The sequence below is a fragment of the Pempheris klunzingeri genome, chromosome 10 (assembly GCF_042242105.1).
Source record: "Pempheris klunzingeri isolate RE-2024b chromosome 10, fPemKlu1.hap1, whole genome shotgun sequence".
In the NCBI taxonomy this organism is placed as follows: Eukaryota; Metazoa; Chordata; class Actinopteri; order Acropomatiformes; family Pempheridae; genus Pempheris; species Pempheris klunzingeri.
This window is the reverse complement of record NC_092021.1, coordinates 16163791-16189551: the sequence shown is the minus strand read 5'-3', so window position 1 is coordinate 16189551 and position 25761 is coordinate 16163791. Positions and strand designations below refer to the sequence as shown.

At 41.3% G+C, this 25761-nt stretch overlaps 1 protein-coding gene across 2 annotated transcripts in view; it reads right to left on the bottom strand.

Annotated features, from left to right (window-relative positions):
• The window catches only part of tanc1b (tetratricopeptide repeat, ankyrin repeat and coiled-coil containing 1b), a 98998-nt gene extending 73551 nt beyond the window's left edge, over window positions 1-25447 (bottom strand). For both annotated transcript variants that reach the window (XM_070837920.1, XM_070837921.1), the window contains exons 1-2: window positions 25358-25447; window positions 13588-13686 (exon numbers count right to left, since the gene is read on the bottom strand). In XM_070837920.1, coding sequence (XP_070694021.1) covers window positions 13588-13648 — 61 coding nt within the window. In that variant the 5' untranslated portion in view covers window positions 13649-13686; window positions 25358-25447. The remainder of the gene's footprint in view (window positions 1-13587; window positions 13687-25357) is intronic.
• Between the last annotated feature and the right edge of the window lie 314 nt (window positions 25448-25761).

Genomic DNA, 25761 nt, shown 5'->3' with positions numbered 1-25761 from the left:
TTGAAATGTCTTCCATGGCTATAAATCTGGACGGTATCTTTCGCCTCTCAACTAAATCTGTGCAAAGGAATGTGATCCGTCACTCCTTGTGAAGGAATGCAATCCCCCCTGAAAGACGCAGACCCTCCATTGTCCAACAGAGGCCTGAAGTGTCCAATAAAATCATACAACCTTTAGGTATACTGTATGGGGTCATTGTAGACCACAGAAAAAACTTAAAGGGGTAACTACCCATTTTCAACAGGCTTTGTATCCTCATAATGTGGGTAGTATATGCAAATGAATAATGTTTAACTCCACTCATTCGCAGGGAGCTCTGGGTGCACTGAAATTTTACTTAATTACCAAATTAAGTTAAATTTCACTTTCACTTCTCCCCTTGTGCACTAGTGCAGTATAAGCATGCTTGCTCACTCGACCAAACATTTCTGTAATGTGAGACTTTTCTCTCGGTGGACTTGATTAAAAGACATTCGAACGCTAATAAAATGACATTAATTGTCGTAGAAAGTTCATCACCAATGACGAACAATGGCCTGCGTTTAACCCAAGCTGAGAGGATTGGAGGGTAGGAGGGTTGGCTGACGTATGCTGACCTATTGACCCACTTTTCCACTGCCTGTAGTATTAAATGCAACCTGCTAGCAGGCCACCAACTACTGTTAAGTGTGAAAACTATGTTGGCAAAAGCTGCTTATTCTGTATTTAAACAATAAACTATGATACTACTTTATTTTCTTTCCATATACTGTACATACACACACACAAATACTATATTAGCTTCTCACTAGTTAATTTTATGGACCACAAAGAAAATGAAGAAAGGCTATAATTAATGCAGATTCTTTCAATCGACACACAAAGCACGATGACCATAGGACAATCCACCAAAGGGGGAATTCTCCCGCTAGACTGAGTGCCAATGTGGATTCCCTGTGTACTTCCGAGACCGGGGTGACAGTCTCACAAAAGCTGTCATGGTTAACACACAGCAACCCACAGAGAGGAGAGAGAGCCAGACAACAAGGAATACAGCGTGGGGGAGGGTATTCAGAACAAGTAGTCTATGATGATGAAGGACAAATTAGATCTAATATGTTAATGAGATGCAAATTTGTCAAAACTCACGACACATTTTGAGAAATTAGAAAAATAATACAGAATTTGATTTCGCAAAGCCGCACGTCTGTGAAATGGTATGGAGGCATCACTGTTTTTCCCATAAGGCCATTCTAATTTCAGACCACTTTACTCAGTCAGTGGTAGTCATAGGAACAGTCAAAATACTGTATAAGGCAGCCTGACAAAAGACTGTAAAACACAGACTGATGTGATTCATAAATAATTGAAGCAAACCAAGCGTGTTAGCTATCTTGCAACGCATTTGTCACTTTCTTTTCACTTGTATCAAAAGTATACTTGTTAAGTATATGGTGAATAAAAGGCAATCAATGCGACATCTCTTCCTTACAGAGTCTAATTTTCTTGTTTAGTCTACGTGAAATGTCAATTTAGTGTGCAACAATCAAATTCCATTAACTCTACAACTGTTCAGAGCAACTCTTTCGCTGGTTTCAAAAGGATTACACATCTTTGCTGGTGGCCCCTGATGAGGCAAAACAACTCTGACAGTGTCTTTAGTTTCAGCTTGTCAGAAACAAGAACAGCTCCTGCAGCTCTGAAACCCTCAACTGGAACTCATATGCACTTGATAATGAAAACAAATTAACTGCTTTATGCAAAGCTACAACGCTGCAGGCAAGGCAAGACTGCAGAACGTTTTGAATTTAAAACACAGAGACTGTATGTCCGTCTCTCTCTTTCCCTCTGATGCACACTCTGCAGTGGCCCGAGCTCTGGAATGCCTTCCCCACTGGCCCCAGGGGAAGACAGACTGACAGGGAGGGGAATGTGTGTGTCTTGGGGAGAAGAAGTAGAAGAGAAGGAGGGAGGGAGAGGAGAAGGAGGAGGAGGAGGAGGAGGAGGAGAGCACTGGGCAGGCACCATGACATTTCCCATTCCTCTTCATAAATCGCCAATTTAAGTGGGTATGGGAGAAAAAATATCAGACACTCAGACAGTCTCTTTTTTTATAGTTAAAAAAAAAAAAATCAATATTCCTCACACACATTAGGATGCTATGATTGACACAGATTACATAAACTTGTAATGCGGAGTAAACTATCCGTTGCGCATGTTGCTTCATCAGATTCGCTCCGTGTGTGACTGCTATCAGGTACGCATTTAAGTCATCAGCTGCTATTTAGCAGAGAATCCATTCATATTCTCCAATAGAAATAAACTTCAAAAAGTCAGAAATACAGATATTTTTAGTGTACTGTGGTTCACCCTGCACCAGCTCGCACCCAGGAACGTACCCACCCAGGAAGGTAGTCCTGCTGTGCATGTTCAGCTTTTTAGTGTCTTTGCCATGTTTTATTTTAGGATGAGTGTAAGAGAAGCAATAAGGCCATTCTAGCTGAGTAAGAGGATGTTACTGTGAATACTGGTGACCTACCTGAGAACAGTCTATAGAGAGAGGAGAGGAGCTAGTGTGCGATAACCATGAAAACACGCTATCTATGATTAGCATACATATGGTCAGTCCAACATGGACTTGCTTCTAAGCATGTGCTCAAGTCATCAATGGGCTGAAGGTCACTGCTGAGTGCAATATTCTCAAAGTTGAACAACATGCTGGAAGTGTGGACAGCTAAAACCTGGGAATTAAAATGTGAAATAATCATGTTGCCAATAATAAAAATAGCTACACATGCAGTTTTCTAGTTATAGCTACAATCCAAAAAATATTTATTTATAGGTGCTCCTGCTAGTTGTATAACCTGACAAAAAAATTAAATAAATGATTTTAGGTTTTCATATTGAAGACAAAAGCACACATAATACAAATGCATGGCTTTGACCACCCAAGAAAATCTGAATGAACCAAGTGGCCATGTTGAATTACCAAGGGCCTGACTTTGCTTCATCTGAGTTTTGGAATAAATTAGGGCAGATCCACCGTTGACGGTCCTGGCTGGAGAGTTATTCATATCCATGCTGGCAGTATTGTCTGTGAGGTCCCAGCATGAATGTCTCTCTGCAGGTCTCCTCAGTACCAGACTCTGGCCAAGTGGAGCACACAGTTCACTCCCACACTAAAAACTCCCACACTAAAAACATCCCTCTCACCTCCTATCTATTCTCACCTCCTAGCTATTCTTATCATAATCAGAGCCTTTCCAGTCGTCAGAGGGAGTTGACTGTTCTCTGTGCTTTAGCACTCAATTAAAGTAGCACCTGGTTTTAAGATTTTATTCACACCAGAGTGCATTCCTGCTACAACAACTGGGACCTTATACAGATGTGTTAATACAGTGGCACTCAGCATTACAGGCACAAACCATCTTTTTTGATCTGTCTATCTCTGATCTTCAGGTTTCTTGGACGAGAATGATTTATGAACTCAATGACAGAGTCTTGATTTGGAATAAAAAGCACCGCTACGTGATCGTTTTTCACTGTTGTTGAGCTACAGATGCATTAACGGTGCAACAATGAAACCATAAAATGTCTCACATGGGTTTTACATGGGGTTAATTACCTCAGTGTCCTCTACAAGTCAAACAGCTGGTACAGTCCAAGCAAAGGACAGATGGATGATGGATGACCCTAACACACTTGTCCATACTGTGATGAATCATTTTAACACTGCGAACACAGCTCTGGGGCCAATGTGCTTCAAAGTGAAGGAGCCACAATGCAGCCACATGAGAGGTGGACGGGAGTTTTCAGCTGTCCCACATTCTCTAAATTCTCACACATTTCTTCTCCAAGGTCCACTTGCAATTTTTAATTTATGTCCGTTTACAATATAGATAGATAGAGCAGTATAAAGCAATGTATGTTGGGGCAACAGCCCAATGCGGTCTAGAGTCCTAAGTTGTCATGGAGATCTGGTTTAACTACAGATTTGAATTTCCATTAGCACAGGTCATTAGGCAGAGCTTCTTCTGGGGCCAGGTGAGGTCATGAGAACACCACTAACCCCTGGACAACAGCCTGTTCAGTTAAATGGACGAGGATATGGCACAAAGGCTGTCCATGCAATCCTTCCAAAGAGCCTAATCCCAAAAGCAAACAAGGACTGGGGGAAATCTTGCAGCTTTGTACCATCTTTAAAAATCTTTTTTAATAGCGAATCCATGTGAGTTTAGCATCGATAATGTTCGCCTCATTTGATGCACTTAGAGGGTTGATGGGGACTCTTTTTCAGATATTAGGAAGTGGAACGACCGGACTAGGTCATTCCATTTGATTTGATGTTTTCATGATTAATAATGGGAAGAAAGTTAATTACCCCCTCTGACACTAAACAGGCTTCTTACACAATTCAACGCACCCAATTTCTATCCTGCTCTAAACACTTTTGTTCGGCATTGGTAAACTTCATAAACAGAGTTTTTAAATAAAGAACGATCTTGAAATGCCACCTTTGAAATAGGAGAGAAGTAAATATGAAGAGGGAGCACTCTGCGCAAACTGCTCCCCTTTGCAGTAAGCACTATTCCCAGTTCCTTTGAGGCTGAGCACAAAGGAGCCGAGGTCATTAGTTCAGCCTGTCTCAAACCCTCCTGAGCTAAGGATGGCAAGACATTCATCTGCAGGCACAATTACAAAAAAAAAAAAAAAAAAGAGTCTCTGTGTTCACAAATGCAGAGCAGAGCAGTGCAGTGCAAAGCAGGATAGAGGAGAGAGAAAGGGGCCCCCAAGCCCAAGACCGAACAGAAGTCTCCGCAGACACCCACACAGACTTTTCTGAGAGTCAGACACTGTGACAGCATGGGTTGGTGTCTGCATAGAGACATGACGATAGATGAGAAAAACACAACCTTCGAAACTCTTATGTCTCAAAGTCAACTAAAGAGAAGTTAGGCAATAAGCAGCTAGTACTTTGTATATCCGACGCGTGACAGAATAGTCTTCTTCATCTAAAAAGACGCTCAGAGTTTTGGATCAGAGACAAACGATGTTAAAGGTATGAAAGTAAAACGGAAAATCAGACAGAAAAAGCGTGTCTGCCCAGGCGGGTCATACTGTAATCAGAAAAACCAGCGGCCTGCTGACCTCTCCAGACAATAAACTGCCATGACAGTCGCTATCACCCCTTCAGAAATCTAAAAACACCCTGGCATGTTGACTGATAAACTGTTTTTCCTCCTCTTTGAAGTAGCGAAAGAAACGATACGGATGGGGGTTGGGATAAGGGGAACTATGACTGGCACGTTGCTGTGCTGTAGATTACATCACCCCCTGCTTCCACCGAGTCCCTGTGTATTTGTTTGGCTTCTTGTCCGTTGCTGTGCACACACTTACAAGGTCGCAGGCACTATCGATGCTGAGTGTTCAAGAGCCAAATTAGGGTGATGGAGAGTGGTCACCGGCTGCTACTGCAGACAGTGGGTCTCTGGGAGCCATGTAATCATTTCTCCAAAATCATCCCATGCAAAGGCTGCTGGGCAGGAAGAGCATTGCCAGATTTGACCATTAGCCAGTGCATTTAGCTCTCCTCAATGTGTCGTTGTCCTGACAAAGGATTTTAGGATGCAAATTATAGTTTAAATTAAATTCAAATCAAATTCTTATCACACAAGTGTAATTTTAACCAACAGAATCCAAATCTGTAGAACCAAACGTACAACTCTCACATCATATATAACAGCTACAGTGAGGTGCTTCACGTCGGTCATATGAAGTTGGATAAAGTGATCCAAAAGGTTGCTGGAATGTCAGATTCAAGTTTGCCAGATTCAACAAATCAGAGATTCATCTCCACAGCTAAGCCATTCAAATAGGTCTGGAGTTATGCCCAGTGACAGTTATTTCAGCCAGCTGGAAAAGCAGCTGACCAATCAGAGCTTTGACAAAAAAAATAATAATTAAGAATGGGGACATCATCTTCTTACACAGGTACCTGGGCACATTCCTGAAAAACAGCGACAGCAAAATGCTTTCACAAGTCTGACATGTAAAAGTAACAACTCTTAGATAAGCACATTACTGCGATCAATGTGAAAAAGTGCAAAAATGATCAAAATGTCAGACTGAATAAAGAAGTGCAATGAAAACTCATTTCAGTCTGAACATGATGTAATTCTGCCTTCAGGTGGAACTCATAAGTCATATTTTCGACATGCGACTTTGATTGCACTGCATTCAAGTTGTGAGAGCGCATTGACGCGTGACTGGCAACAACTATGGATGCTTCCTTACTCCCTTTTCAAAAACATTCACATCTCTTCAATCACTTTAGGTTTTTTAATGTCATGCCAGGGGACTAGTAAAGTGACAAAAAGTAGGTGCCACCCAAGGATCACATAGACACATTTTGGCAACCAACCATGGAATGTGATCAGAAAATTATGAGCTTCACACTCTTGTTCTTGAAAGTCTTAAGACATGTGATGAGAAAGTTAAATGTAGCCAGAGCCTGCTGTTTGTTGTCAAAGTCTCTGCAAACAGAACACAGCAAGACTGGCCGACCAGGTTCACTGCTTTCCCCGAGAGCCCTTATTTTGCTTTTCAGAAGGAGAGCCAGGGAGTGTCTAATGTGGATACACCTGAGGTTTGTGGGTGTATGTGTATGTTTGTATGTGTGCTCGTACATGAATGTGTGTGCGACTGAAAGATGTGGTTTGAGCTACGCCCTGCTAATCGTTGCCTGCTGGCTGCACGGTGCTTTGATAGCCGTGTGCGTCTGTGCACTCAATGGTCTCCTTTGTAGATCAGGTGCATTCTTTTCTCCACCATGTTAAATCCTGCCACAAGTGTCTGGACATGGAAATCTAGACAAACAGACTGCGAGCAAAAACAGCAAACATGGGCAAAAAAGCCATTTCACAATTGCCAGCACAGTTTTCTTTTCATTAAAGTTACAAGACGGGCATTGGAATGTAACCTAGATATAACCCTACAGGTATTTTTAAGTGAAATTGATTTAAAGATCTATTTGTCACATGATATCTAGAATTAAAAGCTCAAGTTACAACTAAAAGCAAACCGGAGCTTCATAGCCGCATTTTTTCTTAGGAGACATGTCAGTGTCAGTGTTTTCCGAAAGGAAAACCATGAGCTGATGATAAAGGAGTCAGTGGTTCTGGTCTGAACACTACTTATTATGGTTAATCAAAGGATGTTAATAATGTATCTTGAGGTTGCTTGCCTCTCTCTGTGTCTCCATTGCTCCCCATTTGCATTTGTATGTGAGTATGTATGTGTGTGGCATAACGTGGAGTCTGTCTTCCTGTCCAGCACAGGTCAGATACTGTGTGTAATCTGTGGTCTAGACATCCTGTGGCTGACTGCGTGCATCTTGTTTGTCTGTCTGTCTTAGTTCGGCACACACAACTATCAATTTTGAAACACCAAATTTATGAGGGGATCAGTTTGTCCATTTTATACAACTAATTTCTCTCTATGCCTCAGTATCAACATTTAGTGATACTTATTAATTCCATGAACACTGTCTTTCATTGATTAAGTTCTTTCTCTATTGTGGTTACCAAGCAAAAGTTTCAGAAACTGCACAAGTAACTATACCACTTATCCCTAATTCACCTGGAGCACACGCTTATATTTGGTCTAGGAGCAGTTTTCTAATAAAAGAAATGTTAAAACTTAAAACTTCCACCCACAAAGGAAGAGCGCTGTGAGGGAGTTTTCTTTGAGTTCCCTTACAAGCCACAGCACAAGGAGGGAGCGTGTCTCAAAATGGCTGCGGTAGATATGGCAAGAGAGGAGGCTGCCACCCAGCTGGAGAAGAACCAGGCTAACATGGGCAGTGTGGAACCAGTGGGCAGACTCTGCACTGAGCAGTGTTTGTTAATGTCTGAGGAGAGGGTCGGCCACCGTGCGCACGTCTGTATGCGAGAGCTCCATCTGGTTTAGTGTTTTCCCTCAGTGATGTTAAAAGACTGCACCTTTACCGGCAAATACACCCTCGACTAGAAACAAAGTTCTTAAAAAGAAACCTGCGTCACCCATATTAGCAACATGAAGCACATTCTTTGCCAGTTAGTTGACCTTTACTTTCACTTTCTGAAGCCAAACTCGTTGGCACACACAGAAAGATGGCAAAAGCAAGCCTGTTGAGCGTTTTAGCATTTAATGAAAAGCCCGTGGTTGCTTTTGACTCGCAAATGAACAAAGATAAAAACCTTTCCATTTCTAATAGCCAACAAGACACATATATTATTCCTGGGTCTGGTTTTAGCAGCACTCATGTTCAAAAGCTAGAGGCCCCATGAACTAACATTTTTTAGGACAAACTTTATGATTCTAATTTTATATTTGCACAGTAACCAATAACAACAGCTTTTACTTGGACAAATAACTGTCCATCAAAAGCTTACTTTTTCATTGGACAAATAACTGCCCAACCACCTGTGGTTATTGTTTATTGAGGGAAGTCCTCCAATAACAGTAAAAATTCCTCATGTCAAACCCCTGAGGGCAGCTGAAAGAATATAGACAACAGAGAAGGAATCCCTGTAATGCCAGCTGCAATATTTAACTGTATCAACACAAAGAGGGAATGCACAATATAGGAAAGAGGAGAGATTATAGCAACCAAAGAGAAGACAATCTCTGCTTTGTCAGCTGCTCTGTCGAGCCTAACTAAAGCATAACAAACAATAACACAACAACAGAGACTAATGCTTTAAAAAATATTAACAGCTTCATCAACAAATACTGAGCATTACAAGCTTTACAAAGAAAGTGTTTTTTTGAGTCCAACCCCTGAAAGAAATTCTGTGTAAAGGGTTAACCCTCAGGTTAGCTATCATCACAGTGGTGCTTCAGGTTTCAACTACAATACGAAATCCTTCAAATCCTACAAAAAATGCGCTTGTAATGAATTTGCTGTTGTCGGACGCTTGGCAACAAATTAGTGTTTCATGTCAAAACACCAGAGGAACTCAAAGAAACTGCAGAGACAGCATGTACTGGTCACGGCCACAGCTGAGGCAACAGAGTGCAGTTCCTAATGGTCTCTCCCTCTCTCTCACACACACACACAAAAACACACGTCACTGGTTTGTGGGACCTCCACATCATGAACGTTCCCTTCATCTTTCACTTTATCGTCCTGAACTCTAAATGAGGTTGCTCCTAATCAAAAATTGCCTCTTTAGAATTAAGATTTTAAAATTCTGGGAGGCAGCAAACAAATAACGCATTACTATCAAGGCTAAGTCTGCCTATCTTCATTTTCTTTTCATTATGTTTTTTTGTCTGAAGAGAAAAACCACACCCTGTTGTGGGAGACCATGATGATGATAAAAGTAAAAGTGTTCATGTGTTCACTCTTCAGTTGCAAGCCATGTTGCAAGAACACAGAAGCGTTACCTTTTAAGGAGGACTTACCAAAACGTAAATGAAAACTGTTGGCATAAGAATCGCACCTATCCTTTGCTTAAACCAACTTTTCTGTGACTATTGACAAATCTGAAAAATGAATCTTGTCATTCTTGTACGCACGAGATGCAATTAAAGCAGGACAGTGGGGCTGAACCCCCCTTTTCTGTGCTGACAGGTCAACAACAGGACTGCTGCCTCCCGTCCAGCCAGGTGCATGAGTGGCTTCTGTCTCCATACTGCCAAAAGCCGCGCCAACTGGTGGTGGTTGCTTATCTGTTTGTGTGTACACGGCTTGTGTGTGTGTCTGTGTCTGTGTGTGTTGGGGGAATAAACAGCTGAAACTGTTATCAGCCTCAAAGAGTGCGCGGCAATGCATGCTAGTGTGATTAACACTGCATCACCCACAAAAGACAGACAACTGTCTGGCAGCTGCCCCAAGCAGCCAGGCTCCCTGAGTGGTAAACCCAAGTTGGAGGGCTTTCAGAGGAATCGCCCAACCCACACAATCACACACAGTCACTCTCTGCAATTAAAGCTGAGTCGAAAATGCTGCTTCTCTGGGTCACATCATGAGCAGAAACTGACTGACAAGACTCAACAACAGCAGCGACAGTAAGAAGCAGGCCAACAGCCAACAGACCACTTTTTCTGAAAAGAGAATTAAATCGTGGTGGAAACGTGCATGCATTTCAGTCCACCAAAAGGGATGTGGCATGGCTTAAAGGTGAGCTTCTCTTAACTTGCACCAATTAAAAACTCAGGTTGCAACTGGCCTGTAATCGAATTTAGTCAATATTCACTACCAAGACTGAAACATCGACAGGTGGGTGGAAAGGGTGACATCTGCTATCTTGGTTTGATGTTCTGAATATGTTCTCTCAGAGGACAGGGTATCTTCTGCCTTCCTTAAACAGTTCAAGGGCTACTACTGTTGCTTCAGAACACTGTTTGTCAAAGAATATTTGCATTAAGATGAAAACAAGATGCAACAGATTCACGCAAATCTGCCTCCTAACACTGTCCCAAATCAATTTTCCCAACCTAGAACAGTTCATTTGTTTTGCAGGCATCTTCAAGCCAGACACTGCTGTGAATTAATAAAGAGTCATCAGTGAAACTCTCAGTAAAATCTAAGGGGCCTGTATCCTTAAAGAAAACACCAATTAAAACACCATTTGAGTCTTTACAATATAATCATCTTCTTGTGCTTGGGGTCCCAAAATCTATTAACGCCACAGAGGCCTGCCTGCAATGTAACCTTTCTCAGAAAATGTTGACATCAAAGGCAACAAGCCACAGCAAACTAGCATCCCACTTCCGGTTTGGCAGACCATAAAAAAAAAAAAAGAGTACTTAAAAGGGATTAAAAGGGCCAATTCCAAACAGATTCCTTACAGACTGAGTCTAGAAGAGGCAAGCGAGGAGAAGGAGGAGGAGGAGGAGGAAGGATCTAGGAGGCGCACATGATGGAGAGACTAAATTAGCAAACTGTGTGTTTTTGTGGTCTTGGCAATGGGGAGATCCCAAAGGAAAGCTAATGACTGTAGTGGTATCTGGCATAGGGGCCAAGTTTCCTTGACTGCTTTAAAGTTGCCTCCAGTCCATAGCCACCATGTCATGAGCAACATATGCTGAGCTATGTTGCAATTATACCATTATCAAGGTCTTTCCTCCCTCTGATTTTCATTATATGTCCCTGGGCAGATTTGGCTTTTGACTTTGTCCCTCTGAAGGAAGGAAAAGTCTATAAGCACGCAGGCAGGACTGTGAAATACCAATCGTCAGGTATAAAACAGTCCCAATGCTGACATAAATCTCAAACGTCAACCAAATGAAACAAATCCCTGACCATAATCCAATTTGACACTGGCAGAAAGATATAAACTAGTATGATAAAGAAGCTGACAAAACTCCACAGCACCAGATGTTTAATATTAAAACGACTTTCTTCCCCAAACCATTTGGGATCAAAACGAAATCTTTATCTAAGCCTTGCAGAAGGTGCAGTGAATATTTCATGTGCAATATGGCACTATCTTGTCTCAGAGACCATTAACTATACTGCAGTGTACCCAATTTGATTAACACGGCCTTCCCCATCAGGACTTCTGTGTTACAAACCTCATTTCAGATCCCAGCAAGGACCTGAATTTACACATTAATTCGTCTTCAAGGACAACAGAGAAGTAAACACACAATGGCACAATATGCAATTTAACACTTTCACTGCTACTATTTGTAATGACGGACTGAAACATATTTGATTGCAGGCTAACAAATATGACCTAATGTAGCTGTTAATATGTCCGTATAATAATAACTCAAATCTCGTCAAAATCTTAATCAAGGTAAGTTAAGGAAATATTCATTCATTTGCCAACAACTTCACCAGGAACCACACACCTTCAAAAAACTCTTAAAGCCCAGAAAAAAGGTAGAATGCAGTAGAGATTTGTCCCATGCAGGGATAACAGTGGGGCAACGTGACCACTGCTGGCTGTTGTATCTCAGTGACCTCTCATCTGTCTTAAGAGCCCTAAACAACAGAGAGGAGTGGCCAGATTTTATTGTCCCAGCATGAGAAAGGGAGACGGAGCTGCTTTAGCTTGATGGATGAGGTCCAACTGGGAGAGTGAGGCTGGGATAAAGGAGCTGTAACCCGCCATAAAACTGCTGCTCCCTGCCTTCACGTACACAGAACCTCCTGTGTTGAAGTGTATATGCGTGTGTGGTGTGTGTTTGGGTAGGTGTGTGCATATGTGACTGGATGACAGGGAGATATCAGAGTGATTCATACAAATGAGAAAGGTTGCAACAACTTTTTGTTGCAAAACTAACATTTTGCAAAACTAAATTCTCCCTCTACATTCTACTGGAGAGCACCGTCACTGGTGTGTAAAGCAAGTCAGACTCTTTTCCCTGTAATTGTAGCCTTGACTGCTGAGCGAAATGATCACGTCAGACAAGAGCCGAATGAGCCGAACAATGAGACATGTATCTACTGTATGCAGTGACTGTTTGAGCCAGACTACCTGTTAAAACCAGTCCTGAGGTGGTAAATCAAGTCTAGACTGGTAGGTGCAGTGTAAGCATACATAGGTCTGCTGGTTGCTATGTCAAGAAAGATGATTGGAGGGGAGCATTGTATGAATAAGAGACAAGTCAATAATTCTGAGCATGACTCATGTTTAGTCATGTTGGAAAATACTACACATTTCCAAAGGAAAAGGAAACATCTGTTATGACACAATGGCCGGGTTGTCTCTATAGTCACAATTAAATATATAAAAACATGGAAGGTTATAGATGTACCAATGATTCTATGAATTTTGGAGGGTTTTAGAAATACAGCGGACTGGTGTTGGGCTGGATCCCCTATGGCATACTGTGTGTGAACCTACACAGTTGCAATTTGCTCCACATAATCCTTAATTAGGCTGTGCGTGACTTTACCATAACAGGAAGAGCCTTTAAGTGCTGTGTTCTGAGCCTGTTTCTGCACCTGATTCCAGTGTAAAGCTTCATGTTAAACCAAATGGACAGTAACTTTTTCATATGTGTGCTGTGCCAAAACTGGGCTTTGTTAAAGCTTTTTAAATGGTTTGTTTATACTGGTGCGTATAAACAAAGCACTGGCGAGATTTCTTTTTAAGCTGCGCACCACCACCATTTAGTCACACTACCTGCATAGAGTCACTCAACTGGCTTCAGATATATAGCAGTGTTTTACTGTTTAGCGTAAACACCTATCTAGACCTTTAATATTTTACTTTACTCCTTGTGTGCAAACATATTTTCCAGCTGTAACTGTGGGCATTTGAATCTGTGTCAATCACACTGCGCTCTTCAAAGAAAATGTCGCACAGCCAGAGGTTGTGAGGCTAAATTATTGGCCATATATATTCAGGCAATTGCTGCAAATGATGGCCTAGATGACAGTATGTTTGTTATGTGCACACTTACGATTTAGCACAGCTTTCATCTCAACTTTCCCTTCAGTTTACTTAAGCTTTATTTATGCAAAGTTTCCATAGCCAGAAATGAGTTCATAAACAGAGAAAATAAGATGATGACACTGAAAGAGGGTCTGTGTCTAAGCCTTTGGAATATGTGGCATTTGTTCCCTGAAACCTAACTTGTACTATTTCCTCCTGATCGTCCACATACCTGAATCCCTCTTGCTCCCCTTGCCTCCATCTCTGTTCTTCTTCAGCACTGCCTTGAACATGGTAAGATTCGTGGAATCTTCTTTGTAGGGCTCCTGGGCTAAAACAAAACAGAACAATTCAGTCAATCACGGTCGCAACAAGACAACAGGAATGCATCTATTGTCACTCAAGCAAAATTATTGAAATCATCCAGCAACACAAACAGGTCTATTTCTATGCATGGGACAGAATAGGGGTTATTTCCTCTATTCAGCTGTCAATAAGAAAGCCATTCAAAAACCTTCATGCACAAGTCTGTTATGTTTTACCCAGAACTAACCAACGATACAAAATGTGTCCTTGAAAACCCAACATAGCATTGGCAAAGCAGTGTATATCCGCATTTCATACTGCTTAGCTGGCACCCGCCTGGGAGTTTTCCCACAGCACTCCCAATCCTGCAGGTCATCAGCAGAGGGGCGCGTGGAAAGAATGCTCTAATATTTAAACAGAAAAGGACAAGTTCTGCTATCTTGTTATGCAGGAAAACACTCTGTCGAATGCCCTGAATTCCACATGTAATTGATGCTATGTGGCTGAACTTGGGTGTTTGCAACTGCTTTCGAAGGTTGTTCCTAAGCTAGTGTGCATTTTGAACCCTTAGAGGTAAACGGTATAACATGAAGGCAACTCCAGGGTGCAGCCTGGATGTGCTTGTTCACTTTGGAGTTATTTATAGTCTTATGTAGTTGGACAATGGTAGATACACACTTGACTTGACACATTGGCAGCTATAATGGTTAACTGTGTGGGATATTTGGTTTCAAACCCTCTGAAAACATTATAGGCTGCTACAAGCTACACTACTGTATTAATAGCTACAGAGAAATCTTTCCAATGAAGAAAAAAGATCGGTTTCAACCAAATAAGGGTATGCCTTCTGCAAACAAAACACACAGTCCTTTCACTAAGTTCTCAACCCAGGCCAGGCTTTAAATATCTAGGTCCACGTACTGCTGCTGTGAGAAAGGCTATCGATCTGCCCTTTTTCATCCTTCATGGTGTCAGATGAAACATCGTGAGGCAGAACCTCCACTGAATCAGTTATGGGAGGTGGAGGTATAGGGGGCAAATCTCTGATGAGCCTCAGCATCTCAACTCAACCTTGGCTGGCCAAAAGACTGAACTTTTCATGAGGTTTGACATCACTAAATAATGAAATAAACAAATAAACATCTCGGACACTGCAGGGCCTCAGTGTCCACTCATTTCTCAGCAAAGTGATGTTTCAAGCAGCGCTGCTCTTCATCCGCCTTAAATGTCAACGCATGGTTACAGTTACATGATACAATCACGAGTCTCTAATGTCACATAAGACTAGCATACATTGCATAGACAATATGCATGTATAATTATACATAATATTATGGTCTACCTATATCCGTGTTTAAACTTAAAGAATGTAGGTAACTTCTCACAGGAATTGTATACACACGACTACAACGGTGTAGCTTATCTAACTGAATGGCCAGGGGTGTCTCTAGAACCTCTGGGTATGATGTAAGTAGCAAAGATTCATCACCAAATCAGTGTACTATGTATGTTTTCAGCCAACACTGTGCAAGAACATGCATTTAAGACTGAATTTTAAAAGTAGAGCAAAGGAAGATAGTAGAGTGTGCAGCACCATTGTTTCATTCTTGAAAGAAATAATAAAATGCCAATTAGCAGCATTTATATGTGAAACAATTAGTCCCACAGTCACACAGCACTTCAAAGAAGTTACAGACTTGTAGCAGAGCTACAAGGAGGCCAAATCATCTGAACTGAATTGTCAAAAAAAGTTGAAAGCATATGCTACACGCTAACTGCTTCAACAAAGAGGAACACTGGTCACATTCAGCTTTAGTATGTAAACTAACCAGCAATCTGTGGTTCTTTAATCTATCCTTTTTTTTTTTTTTTTAAACATTTTGGTGTAATTTATTATCAAGCTGCAGCCTCTGCCGCTGCTCTCTGTATTAGCGCTAAGCTTTTCTAAATACACACACACATACACACAAACAAGAGCGGACAGCAGCAGTAAATATAAGTGCAGTAAATATTTGGGAGTAAAATAACAATATTTTATCAATACATTTGTTCAATAAGCAAGAGCAACATAACTGTTGCAATTCTAGAAATATTTCAACAATTCTCCTTATGATCTGAATTTATTCCTTGTTGAAATATATGTTTATAAAACCAATTATTCAGCAGTTAAAAATAGCAGATAAGATCAATAAAGAACCAAACCGATGAGGAGAATCGATGAATAGTATCAATAAATTCCTAACGATAGCCATCTCTAACAGTGTGTTCATTGCAAATCCAAACTAGCCTACACTACGCCAATGCTTCAGCGAAATGTTTCCTTTAAAACCGAGAGTGTGATATGGCACTAAAAGGGTTTGGTTTTGACAGATATTATTACTGTGAGCTATTCGAACAATAGTTAATACATTTTTTAAAGGATCATTTTGTTTTGTACATTTACTATTTAACTTTACTTTAATAAAGCCATAGTATTTCTTATCCAATTACAGGATTAATGGATTGTAATAATTAGTAGAATACTAAATCGTCAAGATAATCAATACTACTCCTACCGAAACCAAACATAGCAGGTTTTCAGACTGCTGAGAAAATCCAGAGAACCACCATCACTCTGATGTGACCCCGTGTAATGACACTCACAAGTCACAGTGAGGTGAGATATGACTTTAAATTCCTCAAATTAAAAAGCAGACACAATGATATCAGCTAGAACTACAACAACTACTAAATCTAGTGTTACTATAACACAACATTACAGCTAATACTAAATCAATATAATGCTATTATATGAGTCTAAAAAAATATGTGGACAATAACCAATCAAATGACACTGGTGACGTTGTAGCAATAGCTGGATACAGAACATGTTTTTTTTTTTTTAATACAAGGAATGTTTTGTGAACTAGTCTTAATCACTGTCCTGTTAGTCTGGCATGTGGTTTGTTAATAGGAATAGGATTCAGTGTGATTCTCAAGAATTCACAAGTGCCTGATCCTTGGGTTCCTCTGCTAATGACAACGACACAGTACAGTACAGTATAGTATTATTATAGTATAGTACATTGGCCTAGTCGGTGGGACTGCTGTTTGCTGTGTGAGAGTCGGCTGCTCATCTCCACAGTAACAATAAACATCACCCAGGTTAACCCAAAGGAAATGAGAAACGCCCTCTTGAAACTCCAAAAGCCAACATGACAAATTCCTTCCATCCCCCCCCGAGAATGAGACACCACCATGTCAGCCTTCGTCTACAGACATCAGTTTTTATCCTCTGCTGGCCATTGTTGTCCAAGGTGGGAGAATTAAGCCCTTAACATTACTTGAATGACAGCCAAACCTATCAAAGCACACTTTGAAACACTGATTTAACAATGACGTAGGGATCATAACACCTAGTATAAATGAACCAACCAAAATTATGGGTCCAATAGAATCCTATAGAATCAGTACTTCATACTATAACTGTGTGACATCGCTGCCCCCCTATAAGACACTGACATATTCTTTGCAACTTTACAGATAACAATAAAACTAAATTAATAATCACAGATTGTTACGGATCAAGATGATATTATTATTGCACTGTGTTGATGTTTCCCAAGCCTTTGGCTGCTTATACTGGAGGTAGATGTGAGCAAGTGGGGGTCCGACAAAAGCACCACGATTGGCATCAAATGCGATTACACTTAAGCTGAAGTAGGGATATAACTGTGACCTTTGTGAGAAAGTCTCCTCAGAGAGGCGTCGTGGACTGCATGGTATGCAGAGAGACGGGCATCAAGATTCCTCAAGCCCTCAAAGTAAGGTCCATCCCAGTGCTTTTAAGTCTCAAAGCTTGGCCCCCTAGTAGGGGCCTCTCAATACTACAACAGGGCAGTGAACGTCCCACAGTGGCTCACAGGTCTCGACTCACACTGGCTAAACAGACAAAATAGAGTCTCAATACTTGAATATCCTCTTTGCAAGACACCCCTAGAGTGGGCAGGAGAAGAGCAGTATTGTGCTCATGGTGCTGCCTCTTCATTTATGTCAAGGGACCAAAAGTGTATCAAAACACCTCTACGGTCTTCAAAATGACCCGAGCAATTGAAAAAATACCCACAAAAGGCCTTATCAGTATATTTGGACAATAGTATGTAGCATTAAGCTTCCCCACTGCTGACATTTTCAGCAAGGCATATGTCAGCTCTAAGACCTTCACATGTGGGCTGTCCGTTACCTTGGAACAGCTTAAGACAACAATAAAAAGGATTCAAGTCTAGTGTGCCATGCAGAGACGGTTTTCTTTCACAAAAGAGAAATTGGAAACCGAGGTTGTTAAAAGGTGCCTCAGGTTATCAACATGTGTGTTTTTCCAGGTCATTCCTGACTTGATGGAGTTCAAATCCACACAGGTTGTGAGGAAGAAAAAGATCCTCACCTGCACAATGCTGATGTGACATGTGGTTAATGGGGCCATCTTGCTATACCGCAGTCATCGGAGAAGACAGCTATATATAGAACGGAAATGGGATTGTTTGACCCAATTGCCTCTGGCAGGGAAGCATTTCACATACATTGGCGGTTGGTGAGTTAGAACCTGCTTTGTCCTCAGTTGGGTGGCACACAATGGAGAGAGCAGTCTTAAGCTCAGATCGGCTTCACCACATTCCCAGGATTGCAGAAAACAGCTATTTTCCACCCTTTGCATTCATCTCCAGCCTGTTGAAACACCTTGCCAGTCTTCAGCAACTGATTCTACGTGAATTATCAGATTCCCATGCCATTTGAACACGGAAATTCTCACCATGGGCTGACCTTGAGCTCGGTTTATTAAACACTGCCTTGAAGTGATCAGATATTTTAAAATCCTCCTGTGAACTCCATAATTATCTGTTCTTTTGTTGTCCATTCACTGAGTGCAGGAAACAGGCCCAGCCTGGACGGTGAGTTCAAGTGGTTCATAAACAATGGGAAGGCTAACAAACCCTTGAAGGAGGAAGTGTTGAGAGTAGGCATGGAAGACGGCACAATCTCAGTGTCGGCCATTGTAAGTAAACGTTGTTATTCACACTAACATGAGTGGAAGTGAAAAAACAAAAGAACAGACTTTTTTATGTAACGGGTCTACCAGTTTGACTCAAGTGCTTCCTGCACAGCCTTCTACCTTGGAGTCTATGAGAAACAGGCCTTTATCTTATTATGAGCACAAAAAAAGGGGGAAGGGGAAATGTCTTAATAGTTAACTAATAGCTGACCTTAAAGATTTAACACAATGGTTAATGTGTTGATATAAAACTACAACCAGCTTTTATTATTTAGTGCATACAAAACCAACAGGTCACAGAGGCACTGCTACTTGCAGAACATTTCATTAATGTTTTACTAAATAAATAAATAAAGTATTTTCAGCTTAAACATGACGTAGACAAAAAGGTCTACCAAGAACAGTGATCTCTAGAGCCTTTGGATATGTTGTGAGTATCAGTGATCACCAAATCAGCGTACTGTGTATGTTTGCAGCCAAAATTGCACACGATCACACATAGAATACTGTATTTTAGTCTGATGAGTAATTAGGGTATGCGGTACCATCGGTTCTCTCTTTAAGGAAATAATCACATGTCAATTAACAGCATTTCTGTGCAATTTAATGCGTCTTGCAGACAACACATTGATGCTTACGTTTACAAAGAAATTACAGACTTGTAACAGAGCTCCAAGGAGGCCAGATAATCTGAACTGAACTGTCAAAAACCTTGAAAACTTACAGACTAACTGCCTCAACAAAGAGGAACGCCGGTCACATACCGCTTTAGCGCGTAAACCAACCAGCACTATGTGGTTGCAAGTTGTGTAAAAAACTTGAATACTATAGAATAAATACTGTACACAGATTGTAGCAGCTTCGACATTTGTGCTCAACTATTCACATAGCATTCAGCAATGCAAACTCCATCCAGAGCTACCAGGGCTAAGATGATTCCTGCTGTTGAAATGTAGGTAAAGTTCCTACAGATGTTCTTAGTTACCTGAAAAAACATTTTTTGTGGTTGAAAAGAGCCATTAGATGAAAGGAAAATGATCAGCTCTAATGACATCTTCTACAAGAGCTTTCTGTAAGATTACATAGGAGAGGGATACTATCGTCAATAGCAATGTTTTGTGGGTAAAACAACAGCATCATAACTCTAAAACGGGATGACATGTGGTGGTATAAGCATGACAATACAGCCAGCTAACTCACCTGAGTGTATAAGAAATGTATGGGGAGAATTCTTCGCAACTAAATGATTAGAGGACAGGCTGATTTTCACTTCAGGACCTTTGTTCCATCAGACAGACAGGAAGATTCAAAGGGGGGCTTGGGGCAAAGCCAGTTAGTTTCTTATTGAGTAGGACTAGCCACATGGCTCAGCGTGAAATTAAAAAGGATAACAAGTCTGATCTAGTCATTAGATTGCCATGGGAAAGGCAGTGTCATCTTGCAAAGACCGATTCCCCCTCTGAGGCCACTTGTCCTTGATCCTTTCTACTATGACTGATGAATAAATCCCGACACAGGCCTACATGCTGGCTCAGCAGTGACGATGTGAAAACCGGTGTCTTTTTATCCCAGCGGTGTTGCTCTATTAGTGTCAAGGCATGTTTTAGAGGGCAATCATTACTCTAAATTTGCAGTTCCACCCCAGGCTTTAAACCTGAAACTAAACTGTGGGAACAAGACAAGACGTTGCACATCTTCACCAAATAAACCTTCCACTCCCTGCTATACAAAGATTTACTTCAACCACATAGGCTCACATACAGCCTACATTAATTTGGCTTGACAGATCAGACTGTAGCATGTGCAGTGGGTCTGCCTGTTTGTGCTTTCACAAACCAGTTTTGCCACGCTGAGCCTTTCCTTTTCTGTCAACTTTGTTAGAAGTCTTTACACAGCAATTATACACTCCTTACATCACCTAGAACCTTCTGTCGCCATCATCAGCCAGCAAGACATTTAACTGCATGCTGAGTAGCAATCATCTCATCAGAGTTGGGGTCATTAACTCCTGCTATCACTGCTGATTAAACTTTATCCCTCCATTACTGATTTGCCATAGCAATCAAGTGTTTATGAACATCTGAAGTGAAAATAAATAAAGCTGGACCATTGTTGCTTACACTTGCCTCCCAGGCAGCCTGGTATTTGATAAAGGGTAAAACATTAACAGGTAGCGTTTAAAGTCTACAGGAAGTTCCTGCAAACACTGCAACAGATTCTTCTCATGCTATGATTTGTCGGTCAGAGGGTCACATATACATGAATCAGCGTCCCACCGAGACAAAAGGGGTGATTTTAGAATTACAGGATTCAAGGATTATGATAGACTTGAATCTAGTGACTTTCAAGGAAAAACTATACAAAGTGAGCCAAGATTTTTGCCACTGCACATTCAACAGGGCTTCGGAGCAGTATGCTCTTTGCAGATAAGATGCCATAACCACTTGTCAGTTTTGGAGTGAAGGTTATTTTTAGCCCATTTCTCTATACTCTCTTGAAGCATAGTAAACTATTTTTCTATTTAGTATTTTATGTGCATTGACTTTCCAACCCAAATAAACCCTGTTGCAGCATGATGACTTCTAAATACACTGATTTGGTCCAAAAACACCATTTTGCTTAGGAACAGGGAGACATTTGGATTGTTTAAGCTAGTTATGAAACATGAGCCTCACAGTCTACTTGCCATAGAGATGCTTCTGTCCAAGTATTTCACAAAGTGCTGTTCCATTCATACAGCATTTAGAGACCTTACGCACTCCTACACTACACAAGGCCTTTGGTGATCATAGAAGTCGTGTTAATTAAAGGGTCCAGTGCTCAAGGGGACATTTGGACTGGGCCTTAGAAGTCTCCTCCACATAAGGTTGGTGCTAAATGGCATCGCATTGAATCTGAACCACATCAGAATCAGAAGAAGACTCAGAGATTTAATACAACAGATTCAGTGCAGAAGTGCTTATCAAATCTATCTACTATCTGGGTAGTTTTTCCATCAGAGAGGAAAAGAGCCTTGTCTGTGGTAGTTAGAGGTGCACAAGCAGTCAAAGGTAAAATAATCATGACACAGTGGAAAGAACAGCAATTGGATTTATCATTTTGCCAATGTAAACACAATTACTCCCAAAATTTACTCTCTTTAAGTGTCTTGTCACAAACGCACTTTGGTATGTCTGAGGCACTCTACATCCCTTTCTATCTCTCAGTCTGTCTCTGGGGGGGGGTTCAAAAAGGCTTGACGAAATATAAATCAGGAACAGCTGTTACTAAGGAGCACCTCCAAACACACAGATGCTTTACAGACACACAAGCAAGCAGGAATGACATACATACGCACGTGCATAGGCCTTGAAAACAGGCACGGTCTCGCTCCCCTGGACTTTCAACTCACACTAAACAAAACACTGTCATTTTGTTATGATATATTAATCAGTGGTATGCAATTTAGTGAGTGTCTCAAACTAGGGCAACACCACCACTGAAATCCACAGGCAACTCAATATGCAAGGCTGTCATTCTATTATCGATGACCTGAGGGGAAATTAAATGGTAAGGCAAGCATTTTGATATAGAAATTGTTGTTAGCCTTGAAGAAACATGAGCTAATTCAATTACACAATGCCACTTTGCCAGTAGGCTTGTGTATGATCCTTCATCCCAACACTAATTTCTTTGCAAGATGGAAAATATAGAGGCAATGCAGAACTTGATGATATCCAACAATCCATGACATGAGTCTTCTTTCAGAAGACCAAAGAAAAGTAAATAAAAATGAAATAATACCATTATTTTGCAGTGTTAGCCATGTCAGGTTTGGAGGAGATTGTGCCCCCCACCTCCCCGCCAGCATGAACTATCTCTGCTTTGTTCAAGCTCCAGCACCTCAGGGGCTGACTGTTTCTATTCTGCCTCTATTCGATTACACTGTTATTTCACAATATGCCCTAAAACGGCCTCAATGATTTCGACATGTAAAGACATCTTTCTTTGTTGTGATATATGAATCCCACTTATTATACACATGGTATAGTTTACATACAGTATAGGCTAGCATGGGAGACTGCTTCCTTGTGAGTTCCCCTGATAAGCAGATAGATAATAGTACTTAAGCTTTTGAATACATGATCCCACATTTACTGCCGCAAAGCCCAAGACCTATCAGAGTTTGATCGACAGCTTTCATAGCAGCCAAATGAACCAAACCAAACAGGAAAACACACTGGAGTTCATTTCAAACCTACCATACAAGTGTGACAGCAGCCTAGGAGTGTTATAACGGTCCTTATATAAAAACAGCCCTTATGTTTGTGGTCCATTTTTACTTGTGGTGTCAAGTGTCCTGAAATCCCAAATCCACAGAATCCCACACCACAACTTTCAGAATTCACTCATAAACAATCCCGGTTAAAACAGTACGCTTTCTAGTGGCCCTCAACCCAACTAATCCCTAAATATCAGGCTTTCCGATTGGAACCATGTGCTTGGACAAAAGGTAAACCCTTTCAAAAGTACAAATTCTCACCATCAACAATTACTCAGTATGTGCTGTCTGTCAGGTCACTGGCTCCAATAACTTTCCCTCCTCAGCCATAACAATGTGACTCTGATGCCAGCATCTGTTACTGGCCAACTGGCTAGGGACCATGGGAACCAGGCTCAGTTCAGACTGAGAATCAGGCTCTTGTGGCACTTTTAATACGATGAGTGCTTTCTAGTGCAAACATCTCAACCGTGAGGTTGGTAGACAATTGGGGTAGCTCTAACCGAGGCATGGAGGCATACAAATCCACTGTAATGGTTCCATAATCAGCGTAAAATGGTCTGAAATTATGTTGGAAAGTTAATACTGACTATCTCCAGGTTAACTGGCAGTCATGATGATGGACAGGAGCAAAGCCTGCTCCACCTGTTGAGTTTAGAATTGAAAATCAACACTGCATATACAGTGGAACTGCCCTTTAAGCTGGATTGTAACTCAACAAAGGCAATGGCAAATGTTGTGGCAGGTTCTGTCAAGGTAGAACGCCCGGAGGTTATGAAGTTATGAAGACTTAATCACTCTTGTTCAGAGCGCACATAGAATCGATGACTTCATGCGCTCACAGTGATCAAAGCTGCATCCTGACATTTACAAGCAATTTCTCAGACAGGGAAAACAGAGCTTTGATTTTCAAAGCACCTGGGTGCGTTACAAGGGGATCCCTCCATTGAAAATATGCTGAATACAGCGAAAGTCGTACACAGTCACTGGTCAAACTTCAATCACTCGATCTATGTGGGCGGACAAGATTACAGCCCTTTAGCCTGAAGCCTGCTACTATATCTGGGTTGGGTTCTGGTTTGAAAACCGCCGCAGCCAATCACCAAATACAGACTAACATTAGCATCAAACAAGACCACACAGTTATAAGAACAGTAGTGAACCTTTTTGTAAGACATCTGCATTGTAGCAAGCAGGATGTTACTTCACAATAAGTGTTATCTGTCTTCAAAAGCTGTCTGGATGTCTGTTCATCTTCAGAAAGGTTAACACATGCAGCAACAAGCCATTAAAGCGATTCTGCACAGACATGCTGTCAACAGACTAATGATACTAAAGATGTAACTACAGATTACAATCACCGGCAGTTATTATCCAATCAATCGAATCAATCAATTGCTTAATTCACACTGTAAAAACAATAGTATTAAAAAATAGTGGGGTGGGGAGAAAAACCCCAAAACATATGACATTAACAATCACATAAATGTGTAAAATCCTCAAATTAGAGAAGCTGAGACCAGAAACACTGCATTTAGCTTGATATAAGTGACTCAGCTGATATTGTAAGCAGAATATTTTTGACTTGTGGACTGTTGGTCAGACAAAAACAAGCAATTTTAAGACACAGCGACAGAAACAGGCTGAGATTTTACAGCTTTAACAGTTGAAAAGGTGATCGGTAGATTATTTAGTGGTAAAAGTGCAGAGGATAATTCTGGTATTATATAGATTTAGGCCACAATAATAACCTTCTGAGAGTATCTGCTGCCTTTCACATTAATTATCATCAAAACTGTTTTAACTTATTATTATAATAATAATCATAATATTGAACTTAGTATTGGCTATAACCTTTTCCATTGTGAACCATAGTACCAACATACTTTTACAAAGTTTTTAATGCCAGGACAACGTGCACGTGAATGAAGAGTGAAACACCACTTTTCTGATTAACTAGTCAGAGTGTGTGTGTGTGTGTGTGTGTGTGTGTGTGTGTGTGTGTGTGTGTGTGTGTGTGTGTGTGTGTGTGTCCCGTTAGCTCCGGTTCACACCAAACCAAACGGAAATGTTACCTGTAGGAAACGTCTGACTGGACGCAGCTAACACCGCTCCACACGCAGCTAGCTAGCTAGCTTGAACACAACATTTATAAATGTGAACAACTCGAGCAGAGAGGCTGAATGAGCCCGAGAGAGAGCTGGAAATAAGTCCTCCTGCTGTCATCCCCGCTGCTCCTGACGGCTGCTCCGTGGGCATGTCCCGACATTCCTCCCAGCTAACAAACTCCCACTAAAACTCAGACTGGAGCAACTTTTCCCACAACTTTACTCAACTGAAGGGGCGAGCCGGCTCTTCCGGGATCACTACCGTCACAGACAACTTTTTTTCTTCGGTAAGTCTTACCTGATAAATGTCATGGATATGAAAGTACCACCAATTTCAAAAAGTTTTCCCAGTCTTCCAGCGTATCTCCACACGGACTCAGTCCCCCCACTTGATCCACCAAGGTAGGCGACGGGACGCTGGGCTCCTCCTCCTCCTCTTCCTCCTCCTCCTCCTCCTCCTGCTGCCTGCATGAGGTCATCTGTAAGGGAGGCACACCAGCCCCCCCTCCCTCCTCCTCCTCCTCCTCCTCCTCTTCCTCATGTCTCTGTGCATGCCTCATGGACGTGACAGGATGCTGCAGATGCTGGATGCATGTATTAGGACAACTGTAAGATGCAGGCTTGTGATTTAAGGAAGGGGACACAGACAGAGGGGGTTAATCACTTTGGGTTTCCATGTTTTTTTCATTCTATTCAGTTCTG